The sequence below is a fragment of the Panulirus ornatus genome, chromosome 53, assembly GCF_036320965.1.
Source record: "Panulirus ornatus isolate Po-2019 chromosome 53, ASM3632096v1, whole genome shotgun sequence".
In the NCBI taxonomy this organism is placed as follows: domain Eukaryota; kingdom Metazoa; phylum Arthropoda; class Malacostraca; order Decapoda; family Palinuridae; genus Panulirus; species Panulirus ornatus.
Genome location: NC_092276.1, coordinates 16,115,036 through 16,134,047, shown reverse-complemented (window position 1 = coordinate 16,134,047; position 19,012 = coordinate 16,115,036). Strand labels below are relative to the sequence as shown.

General features: G+C 40.1%; 1 protein-coding gene across 2 annotated transcripts in view; it reads left to right on the top strand.

Moving 5' to 3' along the window:
- Window positions 1-19,012, top strand: part of LOC139765264 (uncharacterized) — a 59,546-nt gene that overhangs the window by 20,922 nt on the left and 19,612 nt on the right. For both annotated transcript variants that reach the window (XM_071692618.1, XM_071692617.1), the window contains exons 2-3: window positions 7,746-7,856; window positions 10,651-10,825. In XM_071692618.1, the coding sequence (XP_071548719.1) occupies window positions 7,746-7,856; window positions 10,651-10,825 (286 nt within the window). The remainder of the gene's footprint in view (window positions 1-7,745; window positions 7,857-10,650; window positions 10,826-19,012) is intronic.

Genomic DNA, 19,012 nt, shown 5'->3' with positions numbered 1-19,012 from the left:
CCGTCGCAACCCCGCCACGCATGAAATGACAACCCCCTCCCCCTGCAAGCATGTGAGGTACCACTAGAAAAAGACAACAAAGGCCACATTCGTTCACATTCAGTGAACGTCTCTCGCTGTCATGTATAATGCATCAAAACCACAGCATGTGAAACGTCTGGGGTAAACCATGGAAAGTTTGTGGGGCCTGGATGTGGAAAGGGAGCTGTGGTTTCAGTGCATTATACATGAAAGTTAGAGACTGAGTGTGAACGAATGTAGCCCTTCTTATCTTTTCCTAGCACTACCTTGCGTGCGTGCTGGGGGAGAGGGGTGCCATTTCATTAGTGGCGGGGTGTCGACGGGAATGGATGAGGGCAGCAAGTATGAATATGTACATGTGTATGTATGTATGTCTGTGTTTGCATATGTATGTATACGTTGAAATGTATAGGTATGTATATGTGCATGTGTGGGCGTTTATGTATATACATGTGTATGTGGGTGGGTTGGGCCATTCTTTCGTCTGTTTCCCTGCGCGACCTCACTAACGCAGGAGACAGACAGAGTATAATAAATGAACATAAATATATACTGGGTCAACATGCTATCAGTGAACTGAACCAGGGCATCTGAAACATCTAGGGTATACCATGGAAAGTGCCTGTGGGGCCCGGATGTATATAGAGAGCTGTGGTTTCAGTGCATTACACGTGACAGCTAGAGAATGAATATAAATGAATGTGGCCTTCTTGTCTTTTCCTGGTGCTACCTCGCTGAAGGGGTGGGGTGCTATTTCCTGTGTGAGGGTGTAGCAATGGAAATGGATGAAGGCAGCAAGTATGAATATATACCTATGTATATATTTATGTGTGTGTATGTATATGTATGCATACGTTGATATGTATATGTGTGTGTATGGGTATTTATGTATATATATATGTGTATGGAAAGGATCACAAATTTGCGCGTGATCAAGTATATTTCTGTGAGTCCACGGGTAAAATGAAACACGATAAGTTCCCAAGTGCACTTTCGTGTAATAATCACATCATCAGGGGAGATACAAGAAAGAAATATAACTCAGTTGATATACAGTGAAGAGATGTAGCTAGGACACCATTTGGTAAACAAGTGATTGTCCAAGACAGACAACGAGCATATCATAAACTTATTATGTAGACAATAGGGTGAATTGTTCACAAATTTTATCACCAATAAAGTTATCCAATTTGTATAGACCTTTACTAATGTTAGTTGTAATTCTTTGTGTATTCAGTAATAGAAGATTCAATGATATTTCTCGTGGTACTGGAGTTAGAGTTAATAACTGAGATGGCATTACTCCAGTCAGTACAATGATCATAGTTTTTAACATGATTCAGCAAGACATTTGATTCTTATCCTGTTCTTATACTATATTTATGTTGCTTAAGTCTAACAGAAAGAACCTTACCAGTCTGCCCAACATAAAACTTATCACAATTTCTACATGGCACTTTATAGATGCATCCAGGAGAATTTTCTTGTGAGTTCCTGAATAAGATATTCTTTATAGTATTATTTTTGCTGAAGGCAACATTTACATTAAAGGATTTATGCAACATGGGAAGTAAAGTAAAATTATTATTAAAAGGGAGAACTAAAAGATTCTTTGTGTCAATGGGAGGTTTGGGTTCAACTCTATAAAATGATTTCTTTGGTAACTTAAGGGATTTATCAGTGAAAGATCTAGAGTACTTTAACTTAGATCCAATAGAATATATCTTCTCAAACTCATCATCAGTAAACTCTGGACTGCAAATGCGTAATGCCCTAAGGAACATAGATTCAAATGATGATAAGTTAACTCTGGACCACACGGTCAGGCCATTTTTCGGCTGTTTCCTTGCACTACCTCTGACGTGGGAAACAGCGATTAAGTATAATGATGATAAAAGATATTAATTTGTTTATGGATGGGGTTGTTAGGGAGGTAAATGCAAGAGTCAGTTAGGGGTAAGAGGGCCTGGCAAGTGAGGCAATTGTTGTTCGCCAATGATAAAGCACTGGTAGCTGATTCAAGTGAGAAACTGGAGAAATTGGTGACTGAGTTTGGAAAAGTGTGTGAAAGGAGAAATTTAAGAGTAAATTGAATAAGAGCAAGGTTATTAGGTTCAGCAGAGTTTAGGGACAAGTTAGTTGGGATGTTTGAATGAAAAATTGGAGGAAGTGGTGTTTTAGATATCTGGGAGAGGACTTGGCAGCGAATGGAAGCAGAAGTGAGTCATAGGGTGGGTGATAGGGCGAAGGTTCTAGGAGCAATGAAGTATGTGTGGAAAAAGAGAACATTATCTCAGAGAGCAAGAATGGACAATGTTTAAAGAAATAGTAGTTCCAACAATATTATGTGGTTACGAGGGATGGGCTATAGATAGGTTTATATGGAGGCAGATGGATTTGTTGGAAATGAAACGTTTAAGGACAATATGTGGTGTGAGGTGGTTTGATCAAGTACATAATGAAAGGGTAAGAGAGATGTTAGGTAATAAAAAGAGTATGGCTGAGAGAGCAGAAGAGGGTGTGTTGAAATGGTTTCGACGTATGGAGAGAATGAGTGAGAAGAGGTTGACAAAGAGGATATATGTCTCAGAGATGGAGGGAACAGAAGTGGGAGACAAAATTGAAGGTGGAAGGATGTATTGAAAAAGATTTTGAGCGATCGGGGCCAGAACATGCAGGAGGATGAGAGGCATGCATGGAATAGAGTGAATTGGAATGATGTGGTATCCTAGGGTTGATTTGCTATCAGTGGACTGAATCAGACATGTTAAACATCGGGTAAACCATTGAAAGGTCTGTGGGATCTGAATGTGGATAGGGAACTGTGGTTTCGGTGCATTACACACAACAGCAAGAGACTGAGTGTGAGCAGATGTGGCCTTTTTTTCATCTGTCCTTGCCCTACCTCACTGAAGCAGGGGGTGTCATTTGTATTGTATGTGTGTAGCTTAAAACAAATGGTCTTTCTGTAATTTAGATATTATGCTGACATCCAGATCCTTCAATTCTGCTCCTTCTGAACAGGAAATTTCGGTGGGCTGCACAAAATCTTATTAAGTTTAATGCCTACAAAACCCATTTTCTATTCATCTATTGAAAACTCCTCACAACTCTCTTCTCTCCTTTGATGCTTCTGTAATTCCACCTCCTGACTCAGTGAATGTGCTTTTTATTACTGTAGCATCTACTCCTTAGAAACCCCAGATTATGGGAACAGCCAGGTCTGCCTCTAAGAAACTGGATGTCCTGTTTAGATGTCGAAACTTTTTTTCTTTTGAACAGTTATTCTCTATATACAAATGACTGATTTCTCCTTGTATAGAGTGCTGTTCTCACATGTGGGGTGGTTCTAGCTCTACATCCTTACTTGACAGAGTTGAGTCGAAAGCAGTCTGCCTGATAAACTGTCCCAGGCTAACTTCCAAACTTGACCTTCTTGCCCTATGCCGCAGTGTTGGCTCTCTCCATCTTCTGTAGGTAATTACTTTGGTTTTTGCTAGTCTCAGTGTTGGTTCACTCTCCCTTTTCTATAGGCTTTACTTTGGTTTTTGCTCCTGAGAGCTTGCTGCTTGTGTGCCCCCACACAATACTTGACAAGCTGCTGCATCACATGATTACTGTTTGGCCATCACCACTGGGAATCTTTGGTGGGCCATATTGATAATGCTTCTTTCCCTAAATGTCAAAGCTTTGGAACTCTAGCTTCTCATGACTGGAGCTTTCAATGTGAAAAACAAAATGGACAGTGCATGCTATTATAAAGATAATGCAAACCAAATATGCATAAATGGAGAGGTCCCTGTATAAAACTCTTGCCGTTGGGGTCAAGGAGGAGAGTGAGAGAATTACATACTAAGTTTGGACGCAAGATTATATTTTCATTGATGACAGTCTCTGGTTTAGATAAACCCAGATCCCAGATTTTTTGCTAAGAATGAAAGTATTGATTTAAAAGGGAAGTGCCTTTTGGAATTTTTCATCTTGAGATAATCATTCTTTATGTTCATTTGATTTTCTTTCAAACCATTTGTCCCTCACAGAGATTGCTAACTGGACCAGTTCCTTGAGACTCCTCTTGGAGAGATATATTTCTGTGTGGATTAAAACCCCTTTTGTTGGCATGAATTAGGCTTTATATTAAAAGACAAAATATGAGAAAGATGGCTTCTTCCTTGGTCTTCCTAACAAAGCTGTTGTTAGAGCATGCTTTCTTCCATCTTTATTAAGCAGTACCTGAGTTTAAACATTTGTGGATCTACTTGTAAGTCTGGGGATTCTCTCATCAAGTGAGTTGGATTCCAGGATTACTCTGATTTGTTTATAAACAGACAGTACTAATTTTTGCCTGCAGTTTAGTCTTATCTGAGAATTTTACCTAAAACCTCCTTCTTTATGTGAGTATACTTTCATGTTTATAGGACAAATCAGAGAGGAGAGGTATGTTAAGTACATTTTGGGGACCATAAAAGTTTTTCACGTTGTGAACTACAAGAAGTTTTTCTTGGATTTCTTACCCTGCCTCCTTCTCCCTTCAGTTTTCAAACATTTTCCATGTACTCGTTTTGACCATCTTGGAATTGTACCCAGGACTTGCAGATTCTAAACTATGTGTGGCAGGTAAAAGTAGGATGATAGTGTCAGGCCAGTGGCATATGTTGACTGAATGAAGATAAGGCCAAATAAAAAGCAGGCTGCTTTTATCACCCATGGTTTGATTTTAAAGGATGGGTGAAGGGTAGTGTCTCCTCCCTGAAGTCATTAAGGTTGGAAGGCTCCTGGCCTGTATATTTTCAAGGACTGTATCTTCGTCTTCAAAGGCTGTATTTTGTGTGTAGAATATTAATTTTTTGATATATGGATTATTTTTCAGTTAATGACTTGAAATCTTACGTTACTGATCTTTTTTGCCAAATGACCTATATATTCTCAAGGACTGTAACTTCAGTCTTCATAACCTATATATTGTGTTTGGAATATTGATTGTATATTTTTTTATATTTTTTTTTTTTTCCCGCGTTTGCGAGGTAGCGCAAGGAAACAGACGAAAGAAATGGCCCAACCCACCCCCATACACATGCCTTGATTCAATCCACTGACAGCACGTCAACCCCGGTATACCACATCGCTCCAATTCACTATTCTTTGCCCTCCTTTCACCCTCCTGCATGTTCAGGCCCCGATCACACAAAATCTTTTTCACTCCATCTTTCCACCTCCAATTTGGTCTCCCTCTTCTCCTTGTTCCCTCCACCTCCGACACATATATCCTCTTGGTCAATCTTTCCTCACTCATTCTCTCCATGTGCCCAAACCATTTCAAAACACCCTCTTCTGCTCTCTCAAGCACGCTCTTTTTATTTCCACACATCTCTCTTACCCTTACGTTACTTACTCGATCAAACCACCTCACACCACACATTGTCCTCAGACATCTCATTTCCAGCACATCCATCCTCCTGAGCACAACTCTATCCATAGTCCACGCCTCGCAACCATACAACATTGTTGGAACCACTATTCCTTCAAACATTCCCATTTTTGCTTTCCGAGATAATGTTCTCGACTTCCACACATTCTTCAAGGCTCCCAGAATTTTCGCCCCCTCCCTCACCCTATGATCCACTTCCGCTTCCATGGTTCCATCCGCTGCCAGATCCACTCCCAGTTATCTAAAACACTTCACTTCCTCCAGTTTTTCTCCATTCAAACTCACCTCCCAATTGAATTGACCCTCAACCCTACTGTATCTAATAACCTTGCTCTTATTCACATTTACTCTTAACTTTCTTCTTTCACACACTTTACCAAACTTAGTCACCAGCTTCTGCAGTTTCTCACATGAATCAGCCACCAGCGCTGTATCATCAGCGAACAACAACTGACTCACTTCCCAAGCTCTCTCATCCCCAACAGACTTCATACTTGCCCCTCTTTCCAAAACTCTTGCATTCACCTCCCTAACAACCCCATCCATAAACAAATTAAACAACCATGGAGACATCACACACCCCTGCCGCAAACCTACATTCACTGAGAACCAATCACTTTCCTCTCTTCCTACACGTACACATGCCTTACATCCTCGATAAAAACTTTTCACTGCTTCTAACAACTTTCCTCCCACACCATATATTCTTAATACCTTCCACAGAGCATCTCTATCAACTCTATCATATGCCTTCTCCAGATCCATAAATGCTACATACAAATCCATTTGCTTGTCTAAGTATTTCTCACATACATTCTTCAAAGCAAACACCTGATCCACACATCCTCTACCACTTCTGAAACCACACTGCTCTTCCCCAATCTGATGCTCTGTACATGCCTTCACCCTCTCAGTCAATACCCTCCCATATAATTTTATATCATATGATTGATTTTTTCTGTAAATGACTTTGTAATCTTATGTTACTAATCTTTTTATCCAGATTATATGAAATCATGTAGTATTCTGATTATATGTTATTAGCACAATGGTTATCACTGAAGAAAATCATTCTCCATACTCATGATAAAGTTTTGGTAGCTATTGCAACTGTGTGAACCTCTTCTGTAGGTATCTTTGCATCAGTCCGGCTGTAGTGTCATATGTAATCTTGAGAATTATATGTTTATGGAAGGCAATGAAATAGTTTTCCCTTATTACAACTGGTGACTAATGTCATTATATCATGAATGAGTGGCTTGAACTAAATATTAACTTACTGTTTCAGTTTTAGTACTTAATAAAAAATTTGTTTACAATTTTTCATAATTAGCTGTGATGAATTTTTTTTTTAAAAAGAATGAAGCACAGCGGTGATGTATTCCTGAAGAAAAGGTTATAACAATAGATTACTGGTATCTTATCAGTGTTACAGATTGTCTTAAAACATAATGCCAAGAAATATTAATGTACTTTAGTGTTGACATTGTATTTCATTGTCATGAATATTTACCTTCTTCATATCAGAAATCATACAGTATGTAATTTGTTTGCTCAGAGACTGTTTTTCAAGAAATTGTATGTTTTTGATAAGTATTGGGATATACTACATTATTATGTATTTTTTCATTTTGAGGGAGATTTCATGATCTTTTAAAAGTTGTAGCATTGTCTAATAATGTATGAAATGCAGTAAGCTTGAGTTTAAATTAAGATATTTTGAGATATAATCTCCTCCAGTGTATTTTATTCTGTAGGATGACACATCATTCACTCTACTTTCTGAGGTGAATTATGTTAAGTAATTATTAAGACATAGAACATGAATCATCAGAGTTCCTCCACATTGGAGGCAAATTTATAATGGGAATTTAGATACATGAGTATGATCAAATTGGAAAAAGTTTGCGCCACATTTGTTTGATGACTTTAAAACTGAATAAGGTGCTCATGGTTTTTCCTCACAATCTGATTGTATCAATTCACTCAAATACTCATCATCGAATGCTTATCCAGTGTAAAGGGGTTCTGGCCATTCATATTCTTGTAACTTCAAAAATCCTTAACACATTTCACCAGAAACATAAAGGAAACCCTATTGACATCAAAATTAGGAGACTTACTGATATCATCATAATAACCCTGAATGAGAAATCCCACCACCACCACTACATCAGGGACTTTACAGATTCATGTATTCTTCATTTATTTCTATGCACAACATAATTTTTCAAAATATTATGGACACTTAGGCTTTAAGGTACACCAGTGCCAGAAGTGTATTTTCTTATTTCAGGAATCGGAAAGAGAAGAGTCCTTTTCATACTTTTACGACAGGCTCCTGGAATGCATACATGCTAATTGATTATGACCCTCCTGGACATCTCACTTGTGGCAGGATTTATAAGTATGTTGATTTTATCCATGTTATGAATTCTATCTTATTATAGTTAAAATCCCTATTAATGAGAACAAAATCAGATCTTATCTTTAATCAAAAGGAATGCCATAACAATGAGATGAGAAGAAGACCTCTTTTTACTAATTGTGAAAGAGTATCAATAAATTTTAGGGAGAATAAAAAGATGTTGTGGAAGGAGGTAAATAAAGTGCGTAAGACAAGGGAACAAATGGGAACTTCAGTGAAGGGCGCAAATGGGGTGGTGATAAGTAGTGGTGATGTGAGAAGGAGATGGAGTGAGTATTTTGAAGGTTTGTTGAATGTGTTTGATGATAGAGTGGCAGATATAGGGTGTTTTGGTCGAGGTGGTGTGCAAAGTGAGAGGGTTAGGGAAAATGATGTGGTAAACAGAGAAGAGGTAGTAAAAGTTTTGCGGAAGATGAAAGCCGGCAGGGCAGCGGGTTTGGATGGTATTGCATTGGAATTTATTAAAAAGGGGGTGACTGTATTATTGACTGGTTGGTAAGGTTACTTAGTGTATGTATGACTCATGGTGAGGTGCCTGAGGATTGGCGGAATGCTTGCATAGTGCCATTGTACAAAGGCAAAGGGGATAAAAGTGAGTGCTCAAATTACAGAGGTATAAGTTTGTTGAGTATTCCAGGGAAATTATATGGGAGGGTATTGATTGAGAGGGTGAAGGCATGTACAGAGCATCAGATTGGGGAAGAGCAGTGTGGTTTCAGAAGTGGTAGAAGATGTGTGGATCAGGTGTTTGCTTTGAAGAATGTATGTGAGAAATACATAGAAAAGCAAATGGATTTGTATGTAGCATTTATGGATCTGGAGAAGGCATATGATAGAGTTGATAGAGATGCTCCGTGGAAAGTATTAAGAATATATGGTGTGGGAGGCAAGTTGTTAGAAGCAGTGAAAAGTTTTTATCGAGGATGTAAGGTATGTGTACGTGTAGGAAGAGAGGAAAGTGATCGGTTCTCAGTGAATGTAGGTTTGCGGCAGGGGTGTGCGATGTCTCCATGGTTGTTTGTTTATGGATGGGGTTGTTAGGGAGGTGAATACAAGACTTTTGGAGAGAGGGGCAAGTATGAAGTCTGTTGTGGATGAGAGAGCTTGGAAAGTGAGTCAGTTGTTGTTCGCTGATGATGCAGCGCTTGTGGCTGATTCGTGTGAGAAACTGCAGAAGCTGGTGACTGAGTTTGGTAAAGTGTGTGAAAGAAGAGAGCTGAGAGTAAATGTGAATAAGAGCAAGGTTATTAGGTACAGTAGGGCTGAGGGTCAAGTCAATTGGGAGGTAAGTTTGAATGGAGAAAAACTGGAGGAAGTGAAGTGTTTTAGATATCTGGGAGTGGATTTGGCAGCGGATGGAACCATGGAAGCGGAAGTGAATCATAGGGTGGGGGAGGGGGCGAAAGTTCTGTGAGCTTGAGGAATGTGTGGAAGTCAAGAACATTATCTCGGAAAGCAAAAATGGGTATGTTTGAAGGAATAGTGGTTCCATCAATTTTATATGATTGCAAGGCATGGGCTATAGATAGAGTTGTGCGGAGGAGGATGGATGTGCTGGAAATGAGATGTTTGAGGACAATATGTGGTGTGAGGTGGTTTGATTAAGTAAGTAACAATAGGGTAAGAAAGATGTGTGGTAATAAAAAGAGTGTGGTTGAGAGAGCAGAAGAGGGGGTTTTGAAATGCTTTGGTCACATGGAGAGAATGAGTGAGGAAAGATTGACCAAGAGGATATGTGTGTCAGAGATGGAGGGAACGAGGAGAAGTGGGAGACCAATTTGAAGGAGGAAAGATGGTGTGAAAAAGATTTTGAGTGATCGGGGCCTGAACATGCAGGAGGGTGAAAGGCGTGCAAGGAATAGAGTGAATTGGAACGATGTGGTATACCGGGGTTGACATGCTATCAATGGATTGAACGAGGGCATGTGAAGTGTCTGGGGTAAACCATGGAAAGTTCTTTGGAGCTTGGATGTGGAAAGGGAGCTGTGGTTTTAGTGCATTATTACCTGACAGCTAGAGACTGAGTGTGAATGAATGTGGCCTGTGTTGTCTTTTCCTAGCACTACCTCGCGCACAGGAGGGGGAGGGGGTTGTTATTTCATGTGTGGCGGGGTGGTGATGGGAATGAATTAAGGCAGACAGTATGAATTATATACATGTGTATATATGTATATGTCTGTTTGTATATATGTATATGTTGAGATGTATAGGTATGTATATTTGCATGTTTGGATGTGTATGTATATACATGTGTGTGGGTGGGTTATGCCATTCTTTCATCTGTTTCCTTGCACTACCTCGCTAACGCGGGAGACAGCGACAAAGTAAAATAATAAATAAATATTCACTTGTTTTTAGGATACATTTTGCATTTCTAAAAATAGGATTTCTTATGCTGTAATGAGAGTTCATCATTGAGGGCCAAAGTAAATTGTAGCCAGATAGTGATAATCAGTGATTGTTCTTAGCATCTTAAACAGGAACAAAGCTAGAGCTGAAAGTACTGTGTCAGCAACTGAAATTAAGAAGAGCCCTTCAAATAATTGCTGTAAGCTAGAAATTGGGTTACATTGCACCTCTCCCTTTTCACTTTCCTCTTTTCCCAGAACCTCTTCAAATCCTCTGCCTCATTTCCACGAGGTAATGATCGGTCATCCCACCAGCTGCCCCTCTTAGCACATTCTCACCCAAAATTCATGCTTTTGCTTGCCTATCAGTTAGTACATAATCCAGTAATGCCTATTGACCATAGTTCTTTCGAAATTCATTTCAGGGGCATGAACGTCTTCGGTAATAAATACAAGGTTGATGTGAATGTGCATCCAGCTGATCAGCTGATATTTTGGGAGTTGGACCTTGAAGAGAAAACTACACACACAAGAACAAGAAGACATAGTAAAGGGCCACCAAAACGAGAAAGAAAACCTCCAAAAGCTATGAAATATAAAGTTAGTATCTCATATTAACTTTTACGTTGATGCTACTGGAAAAGCTAGCTACCAATGTATGGATAAAAAGAATTAACAGAAAAATCTTAAAGATTTGCATGAAATTGAATATGTACATCCAGAAGTATGAAAAAGAAATAATTTCTCTACTTGTGTTTTGATATAGCAGAGTGAGGTGTTGAAATAAGCATCTGGGGAATATAATGCAGAAGGGAGGGAGTGAGTGAGCATTGTGTAGCAAATAAGGATTAAGGAGGGTATGAATTATTGATTTGGAACACAGATCTCATCTCAGATGAGATATGTTGCATTTGATCATGTACCGACAAATGATGTATTATAGAGAAGTCCCTTGCTGGCCACTTGGGTTATGTTCTTGGAAGATCTTGTGGTTGGCAAAACTGTGGTTGACATCATACAGGGTCTATGGGAAATGATGGTCAAGGGTTAGTGAACCTAAGGGATACATACCTTAAGTTTGATAATGAACACTAATGGATTAAAAAGATGTTATACTTCAAAAGATAGCATGATTATTCTGTGAAATACAAAGAAATGATGTACAAAGCTGTAAAGTAGTAGTAGGATTACATCTCATCCCACTTACAGCTCCCAGACCTTGCTCTTTTTTAATCCCTTTCTGCAACATTCATTGTCTTAATTGCAACCTTCTATCAGTTGAACACCATCTGATAATTTCTTCCCTGACTTTTTACTTTGAATTCCAGCTGTCCAAGACTGCTGCTACTCTGTACTGTCAGATCTCCAAATATAATTTCTATCATCATTTCTGCTCTAAGGGTGGAGTTTTTGCCATTTGTAGTACAAAAACACCTATTGTTCACCTCAGGTTTTGAGTCTCCTAACTTTGATGCCATCTCGCTCAGAATCTATCTTTTTTCTTTCTTTTAAACTATTCGCCATTTCCCGTGTTAGCAAGGTAGCGTTAAGAACAGAGGACTGGGCCTTTTTTTGGAATATCCTCACCTGGCCCCCTCTGTTCCTTCTTTTGGAAAATTAAAAAAAAAAAAAAAAAAACGAGAGGGGAGGATTTCCAGCCCCCCGCTCCCTCCCCTTTTAGTCGCCTTCTACGACACGCAGGGAATACTTGGGAAGTATTCTTAATCCCCTATCCCCAGGGATAATATATATATTTATAGTGATGGGTGATTTGAATGCAAAGGTGAGTAATGTGGCAGTTGAGGGAATAATTGGTATACATGGGATGTTCAGTGTTGTAAATGGAATTGGTGAAGAGCTTGTAGATTTATGTGCTGAAAAAGGACTGGTGATTGGGAATACCTGGTTTGAAAAGCGAGATATACATAAGTATACGTATGTAAGTAGGAGAGATGGCCAGAGAGCGTTATTGGATTACGTCTTAATTGACAGGCGCGCGAAAGAGAGACTTCTGGATGTTAATGTGCTGAGAGGTGCAACTGTAGGGATGTCTGATCATTATCTTGTGGAGGCTAAGGTGAAGATTTGTATGGGTTTTCAGAAAAGAAGAGTGAATGTTGGGGTGAAGAGGGTGGTGAGAGTAAGTGAGCTTGGGAAGGAGACTTGTGTGAGGACGTACCAGGAGAGACTGAGTACAGAATGGAAAAAGGTGAGAACAATGGAAGTAAGGGGAGTGGGGGAGGAATGGGATGTATTTAGGGAATCAGTGATGGATTGCGCAAAAGATGCTTGTGGCATGAGAAGAGTGGGAGGTAGGTTGATTTTAGAAAGGGTAGTGAGTGGTGGGATGAAGAAGTAAGATTATTAGTGAAAGAGAAGAGAAAGGCATTTGGACGATTTTTGCATTGAAAAAATGCAATTGAGTGGGAGATGTATAAAAGAAAGAGACAGGAGGTCAAGAGAAAGGTGCAAGAGGTGAAAAAGAGGGCAAATGAGAGTTGGGGTGAGAGAGTATCATTAAATTTTAGGGAGAATAAAAAGATGTTCTGGAAGGAGGTAAATAAAGTGCGTAAGACAAGGGAGCAAATGGAAACTTCAGTGAAGGGCGCAAATGGGGGGGTGATAACAAGTAGTGGTGATGTGAGAAGGAGATGGAGTGAGTATTTTGAAGGTTTGTTGAATGTGTTTGATGATAGAGTGGCAGATATAAGGTGTTTTGGTCGAGGTGGTGTGCAAAGTGAGAGGGTTAGGGAAAATGATTTGGTAAACAAAGAAGAGGTAGTAAAAGCTTTGCAGAAGATGAAAGCCGGCAAGGCAGCAGGTTTGGATGGTATTGCAGTGGAATTTATTAAAAAAGGGGGTGACTGTATTATTGACTGGTTGGTAAGGTTATTTAATGTATGTATGACTCATGGTGAGGTGCCTGAGGATTGGCGGAATGCGTGCATAGTGCCATTGTACAAAGGCAAAGGGGATAAGAGTGAGTGCTCAAATTACAGAGGTATAAGTTTGTTGAGTATTCCTGGTAAATTATATGGGAGGGTATTGATTGAGAGGGTGAAGACATGTACAGAGCATCAGATTGGGGAAGAGCAGTGTGGTTTCAGAAGTGGTAAAGGATGTGTAGATCAGGTGTTTGCTTTGAAGAATGTATGTAAGAAATACTTAGAAAAGCAAATGGATTTGTATGTAGCATTTATGGATCTGGAGAAGGCATATGATAGAGTTGATAGAGATGCTCTGTGGAAGGTATTAAGAATATATGGTGTGGGAGGCAAGTTGTTAGAAGCAGTGAAAAGTTTTTATTGAGGATGTAAGGCATGTGTACGTGTAGGAAGAGAGGAAAGTGATTGGTTCTCAGTGAATGTAGGTTTGCGGCAGGGGTGTGTGATGTCTCCATGGTTGTTTAATTTGTTTATGGATGGGGTTGTTAGGGAGGTGAATGCAAGAGTTTTGGAAAGAGGGGCAAGTATGAAGTCTGTTGTGGATGAGAGAGCTTGGGAAGTGAGTCAGTTGTTGTTCGCTGATGATACAGCGCTGGTGGCTGATTCATGTGAGAAACTGCAGAAGCTGGTGACTGAGTTTGGTAAAGTGTGTGAAAGAAGAAAGTTAAGAGTAAATGTGAATAAGAGCAAGGTAATTAGGTACAGTAGGGTTGAGGGTCAAGTCAATTGGGAGGTAAGTTTGAATGGAGAAAAACTTGAGGAAGTAAAGTGTTTTAGATATCTGGGAGTGGATCTGGCAGCGGATGGAACCATGGAAGCGGAAGTGGATCATAGGGTTGGGGAGGGGGCGAAAATCCTGGGAGCCTTGAAAAATGTGTGGAAGTCGAGAACATTATCTCGGAAAGCAAAAATGGGTATGTTTGAAGGAATAGTGGTTCCAACAATGTTGTATGGTTGCGAGGCGTGGGCTATGGATAGAGTTGTGCGCAGGAGGATGGATGTGCTGGAAATGAGATGTTTGGGGACATTGTGTGGTGTGAGGTGGTTTGATTGAGTAAGTAACGTAAGGGTAAGAGAGATGTGTGGAAATAAAAAGAGCGTGGTTGAGAGAGCAGAAGTGGGTGTTTTGAAATTTTTTGGGCACATGGAGAGAATGAGTGAGGAAAGATTGACCAAGAGGATTTATGCGTCGGAGGTGGAGGGAACGAGGAGAAGTGGGAGACCAAATTGGAGGTGGAAAGATGGAGTGAAAAAGATTTTGTGTGATCGGGGCCTGAACATGCAGGAGGGTGAAAGGAGGGCAAGGAATAGAGTGAATTGGATCGATGTGGTATACCGGGGCTGACGTGCTGTCAGTGGATTGAATCAAGGCATGTGAAGCGTCTGGGGTAAACCATGGAAAGCTGTGTAGGTATGTATATTTGCGTGTGTGGACGTATGTATATACATGTGTATGGGGGGGGGGGTTGGGCCATTTCTTTCGTCTGTTTCCTTGCGCTACCTCGCAAACGCGGGAGACAGCGACAAAGTATAAAAAGAAAATATATATATATTTTTATATTTTTTTTTTATATATATATATATATCTTTCTTTCATACTATTCGCCATTTCCCGCGTTAGCGAGGTAACATTAAGAACTGAGAACTGGGCCTTTGAGGGAATATCCCTGGGGATAGGGGAGAAAGAATACTTCCCACGTATTCCCTGCGTGTCGTAGAAGGCGACTAAAAGGGAAGGGAGCGGGGGGCTGGAAATCCTCCCCTCTCTCTACTTTTTTTTTTTTTTTTTTTTTTTTTTTTTTTTTTTCAAAAGAAGGAACAGAGAAGGGGGCCAGGTGAGGATATTCCCTCTAAGGCCCAGTCCTCTGTTCTTAACGCTACCTTGCTAATGCGGGAAATGGTGAATAGTATGAATATTTTTTTTTTTTTTTTTTTTTTTTTTTTTCATACTATTCGCCATTTCCCGCGATAGCGAGGTAGCGTTAAGAACAGAGGACTGGGCCTTTGAGGGAACATCCTCACCTGGCCCCCTTCTCTGTTCCTTCTTTTGGAAAAAAAAAAAAAAGAAAAAAAAAATATGAAAAAATATGAATATATATATATATATATATATATATATATATATATATATATATATATATTCATATTTTTTCATATTTTTTTTTTCTTTGTTGTTCGCTGATGATACAGCGCTGGTGGCTGATTCATGTGAGAAACTGCAGAAGCTGGTGACTGAGTTTGGTAAAGTGTGTGGAAGAAGAAAGTTAAGAGTGAATGTGAATAAGAGCAAGGTTATTAGGTACAGTAGGGTTGAGGGTCAAAGTCAATTGGGAGGTGAGTTTGAATGGAGAAAAACTGGAGGAAGTGAAGTGTTTTAGATATCTGGGAGTGGATCTGTCAGCGGATGGAACCATGGAAGCGGAAGTGGATCATAGGGTGGGGGAGGGGGCGAAAATTTTGGGAGCCTTGAAAAATGTGTGGAAGTCGAGAACATTATCTCGGAAAGCAAAAATGGGTATGTTTGAAGGAATAGTGGTTCCAACAATGTTGTATGGTTGCGAGGCGTGGGCTGTGGATGGAGTTGTGCGCAGGAGGATGGATGTGCTGGAAATGAGATGTTTGAGGACAATGTGTGGTGTGAGGTGGTTTGATCGAGTAAGTAACGTAAGGGTGAGAGAGATGTGTGGAAATAAAAAGAGCGTGGTTGAGAGAGCAGAAGAGGGTGTTTTGAAATGGTTTGGGCACATGGAGAGAATGAGTGAGGAAAGATTGACCAAGAGGATATATGTGTCGGAGGTGGAGGGAACGAGGAGAAGAGGGAGACCAAATTGGAGGTGGAAAGATGGAGTGAAAAAGATTTTGTGTGATCGGGGCCTGAACATGCAGGAGGGTGTAAGGAGGGCAAGGAATAGAGTGAATTGGAGCGATGTGGTATACAGGGGTTGACGTGCTGTCAGTGGAGTGAATCAAGGCATGTGAAGCGTCTGGGGTAAACCATGGAAAGCTGTGTAGGTATGTATATTTGCGTGTGTGGACGTATGTATATACATGTGTATGGGGGTTGGGCCATTTCTTTCGTCTGTTTCCTTGCGCTACCTCGCAAACGCGGGAGACAGCGACAAAGTATAAAAAAAAAAAAAAAAAAAAAATATATATATATATATATATATATATATATATATATATATATATATATATATATATATATATATATATATATGTATATATATATATATATATATATATATATATATATACACATACACACGTATACATAAGCACCCATACTCGTACATATACACATGCTTATCAACATATACACATATTTTTTTTTTTTTTTTTTTTTTTTTTTTTTTTTTTTTTTTTATACTTTGTCGCTGTCTCCCGCGTTTGCGAGGTAGCGCAAGGAAACAGACGAAAGAAATGGCCCAACTCCCCCCCCCATACACATGTACATACACACGTCCACACACGCAAATATACATACCTACACAGCTTTCCATGGTTTACCCCAGACGCTTCACATGCCTTGCTTCAATCCACTGACAGCACGTCAACCCCTGTATACCACATGACTCCAATTCACTCTATTTCTTGCCCTCCTTTCACCCTCCTGCATGTTCAGGCCCCGATCACACAAAATCTTTTTCACTCCATCTTTCCACCTCCAATTTGGTCTCCCTCTTCTCATCGTTCCCTCCACCTCCGACACATATATCCTCTTGGTCAATCTCTCCTCACTCATTCTCTCCATGTGCCCAAACCATTTCAAAACACCCTCTTCTGCTCTCTCAACCACGCTCTTTTTATTTCCACACATCTCTCTTACCCTTACGTTACTTACTCGCTCAAACCACCTCACACCACACATTGTCCTCAAACATCTCATTTCCAGCACATCCATCCTCCTGCGCACATCTCTATCCATAGCCCACGCCTCGCAACCATACAGCATTGTTGGTACCACTATTCCCTCAAACATACCCATTTTTGCTTTCCGAGATAATGTTCTCGACTTCCACACATTTTTCATATATACACATATATATATACATATATACATATATATACATACACATATACATACATATACATACACATATACAGACTTATACACATGTACATATTCATGCTTGCTTGCCTTCAATCCACTCCCGGCGCCACCCCACCCCACCCCACAGGAAACAGCATTGCTGATCCCCGCTTCAGCAAGGTAGTACCAGGAAAACAGACAAAAAAGGCCACATTTGTTCATAGTCTCTTGCTGTCATGTGTAATGCACAGGAGCCACAGCTCCCTATCCACATCCAGGCCTCATGGACCTTTCCATGGTTTACCCCTGACTTTTCACATGTCCTGGTTCAGTCCATTGGCAGCACATTGACCCAAGTATACCACATCATTCCAATCCCCTCTATTCCTTGCACGCCTCTCACTCTCCTGTATGTTCAGGCCCCGATTACTCATAGTCTTTTTCACTCCATTCTTCCACCTCCAATTTGGTCTCCTTCTCCTTGTTCCCGCCACCTCTGACACATATATCCTCTTTATTGATCTTTCCTCACTCATTCTCTCCATATGTCCAAACCATTTCAATGCACCTTCTTTTGCTCTCTCAACCACACTCTTTTTATTTCCATACATCTTTCTTACCCTTTCATTACTTAATCAAACCACCTCACACCACATATTGTTCTCAAACATCTCATTTCCAGCACATTGACCTGCCTCCATACAACCTTGTCTAAAGCCTATGCCTCACAGCTATATAACATTGTTGGAACTAATATTCCTTCATACATACCCATGTTTGCTCTCTGAGATAATGCTCTCTTTTTCCGCACATTCTTCATTGCTCCCAGAACCTTCATCCACTCCCCCCCACCCTGTGACTCGCTTCTGCTTCCATGGTTCCATTCACTGCTAAGTCCACTCCCAGATATCTAAAACACTTCACTTCCTCCAATTTTTCTCCATTCAAATTTACAGCCCAATTAACCTGTCCCTCAACCCCTACTGAATCTAATAACCTTGCTTTTATTCACATTAGCTCTTAACTTTCTCCTTTCACACACTTTTTGAAACTCTGTCACCAACTTCTGCAGTTTCTCACTTGAATCAGTCACCAGAGCTGTATCATCGGCAAACATCAACTGACTCACTTCCCTCTCTTCCTACTCATACACATGCCTTACATCCTTGGTAAAAGTTTTCCATTGCTTCTAGCAGTGTGTGTGTGAATGTTTGTATGTATATAGATATATCTCTGCATGTCATAGAAGGCAACTAAATGGGGCAGAAGCAGGTGCTAGAAACATCTCTCTCCACTTGTATTTCAATTTCCAAAAGATGGAACAGAAGGAGCCAGGTGAGGAGTGCTTATCCTGGGATGTCTCACTGTATGTAGACATAAACAAGATTAAAAGAAAAGAAAGGTAGGTAGTATATGTGAGGAAAGGAGCTTGGATGTTCTGGCTGTGAGGGAAACAAATCTGAAGGTTAAAGAGGAAATATGGGTTGAACATTTCTTAGGAGTAAAGTCAGGGGTTGGTGTGAGGGCAAAAGTAAAGGGAAGGGTAGCACCACAGCTGAAGCAGGATGAATGGAGTGTGTAAATGAGTGTAAAGAAGTGAGCTTCAGACTAATGTGGATAAAAATGAAATGGGATTGTGAGAGATGGGTAATTATTTGTGCTTATGCACTTTGCCATGAGAGTAGAAAGATCATGAGAGGCACATGTTTTTAGAGTAATTGAGTGAGTGCAACATCAGTTTGATGAAAGAAACTTGTTAATAGTGATTGGTGATTTAGATGTAATATTGAGTAATGTTGTAGTTGGTGT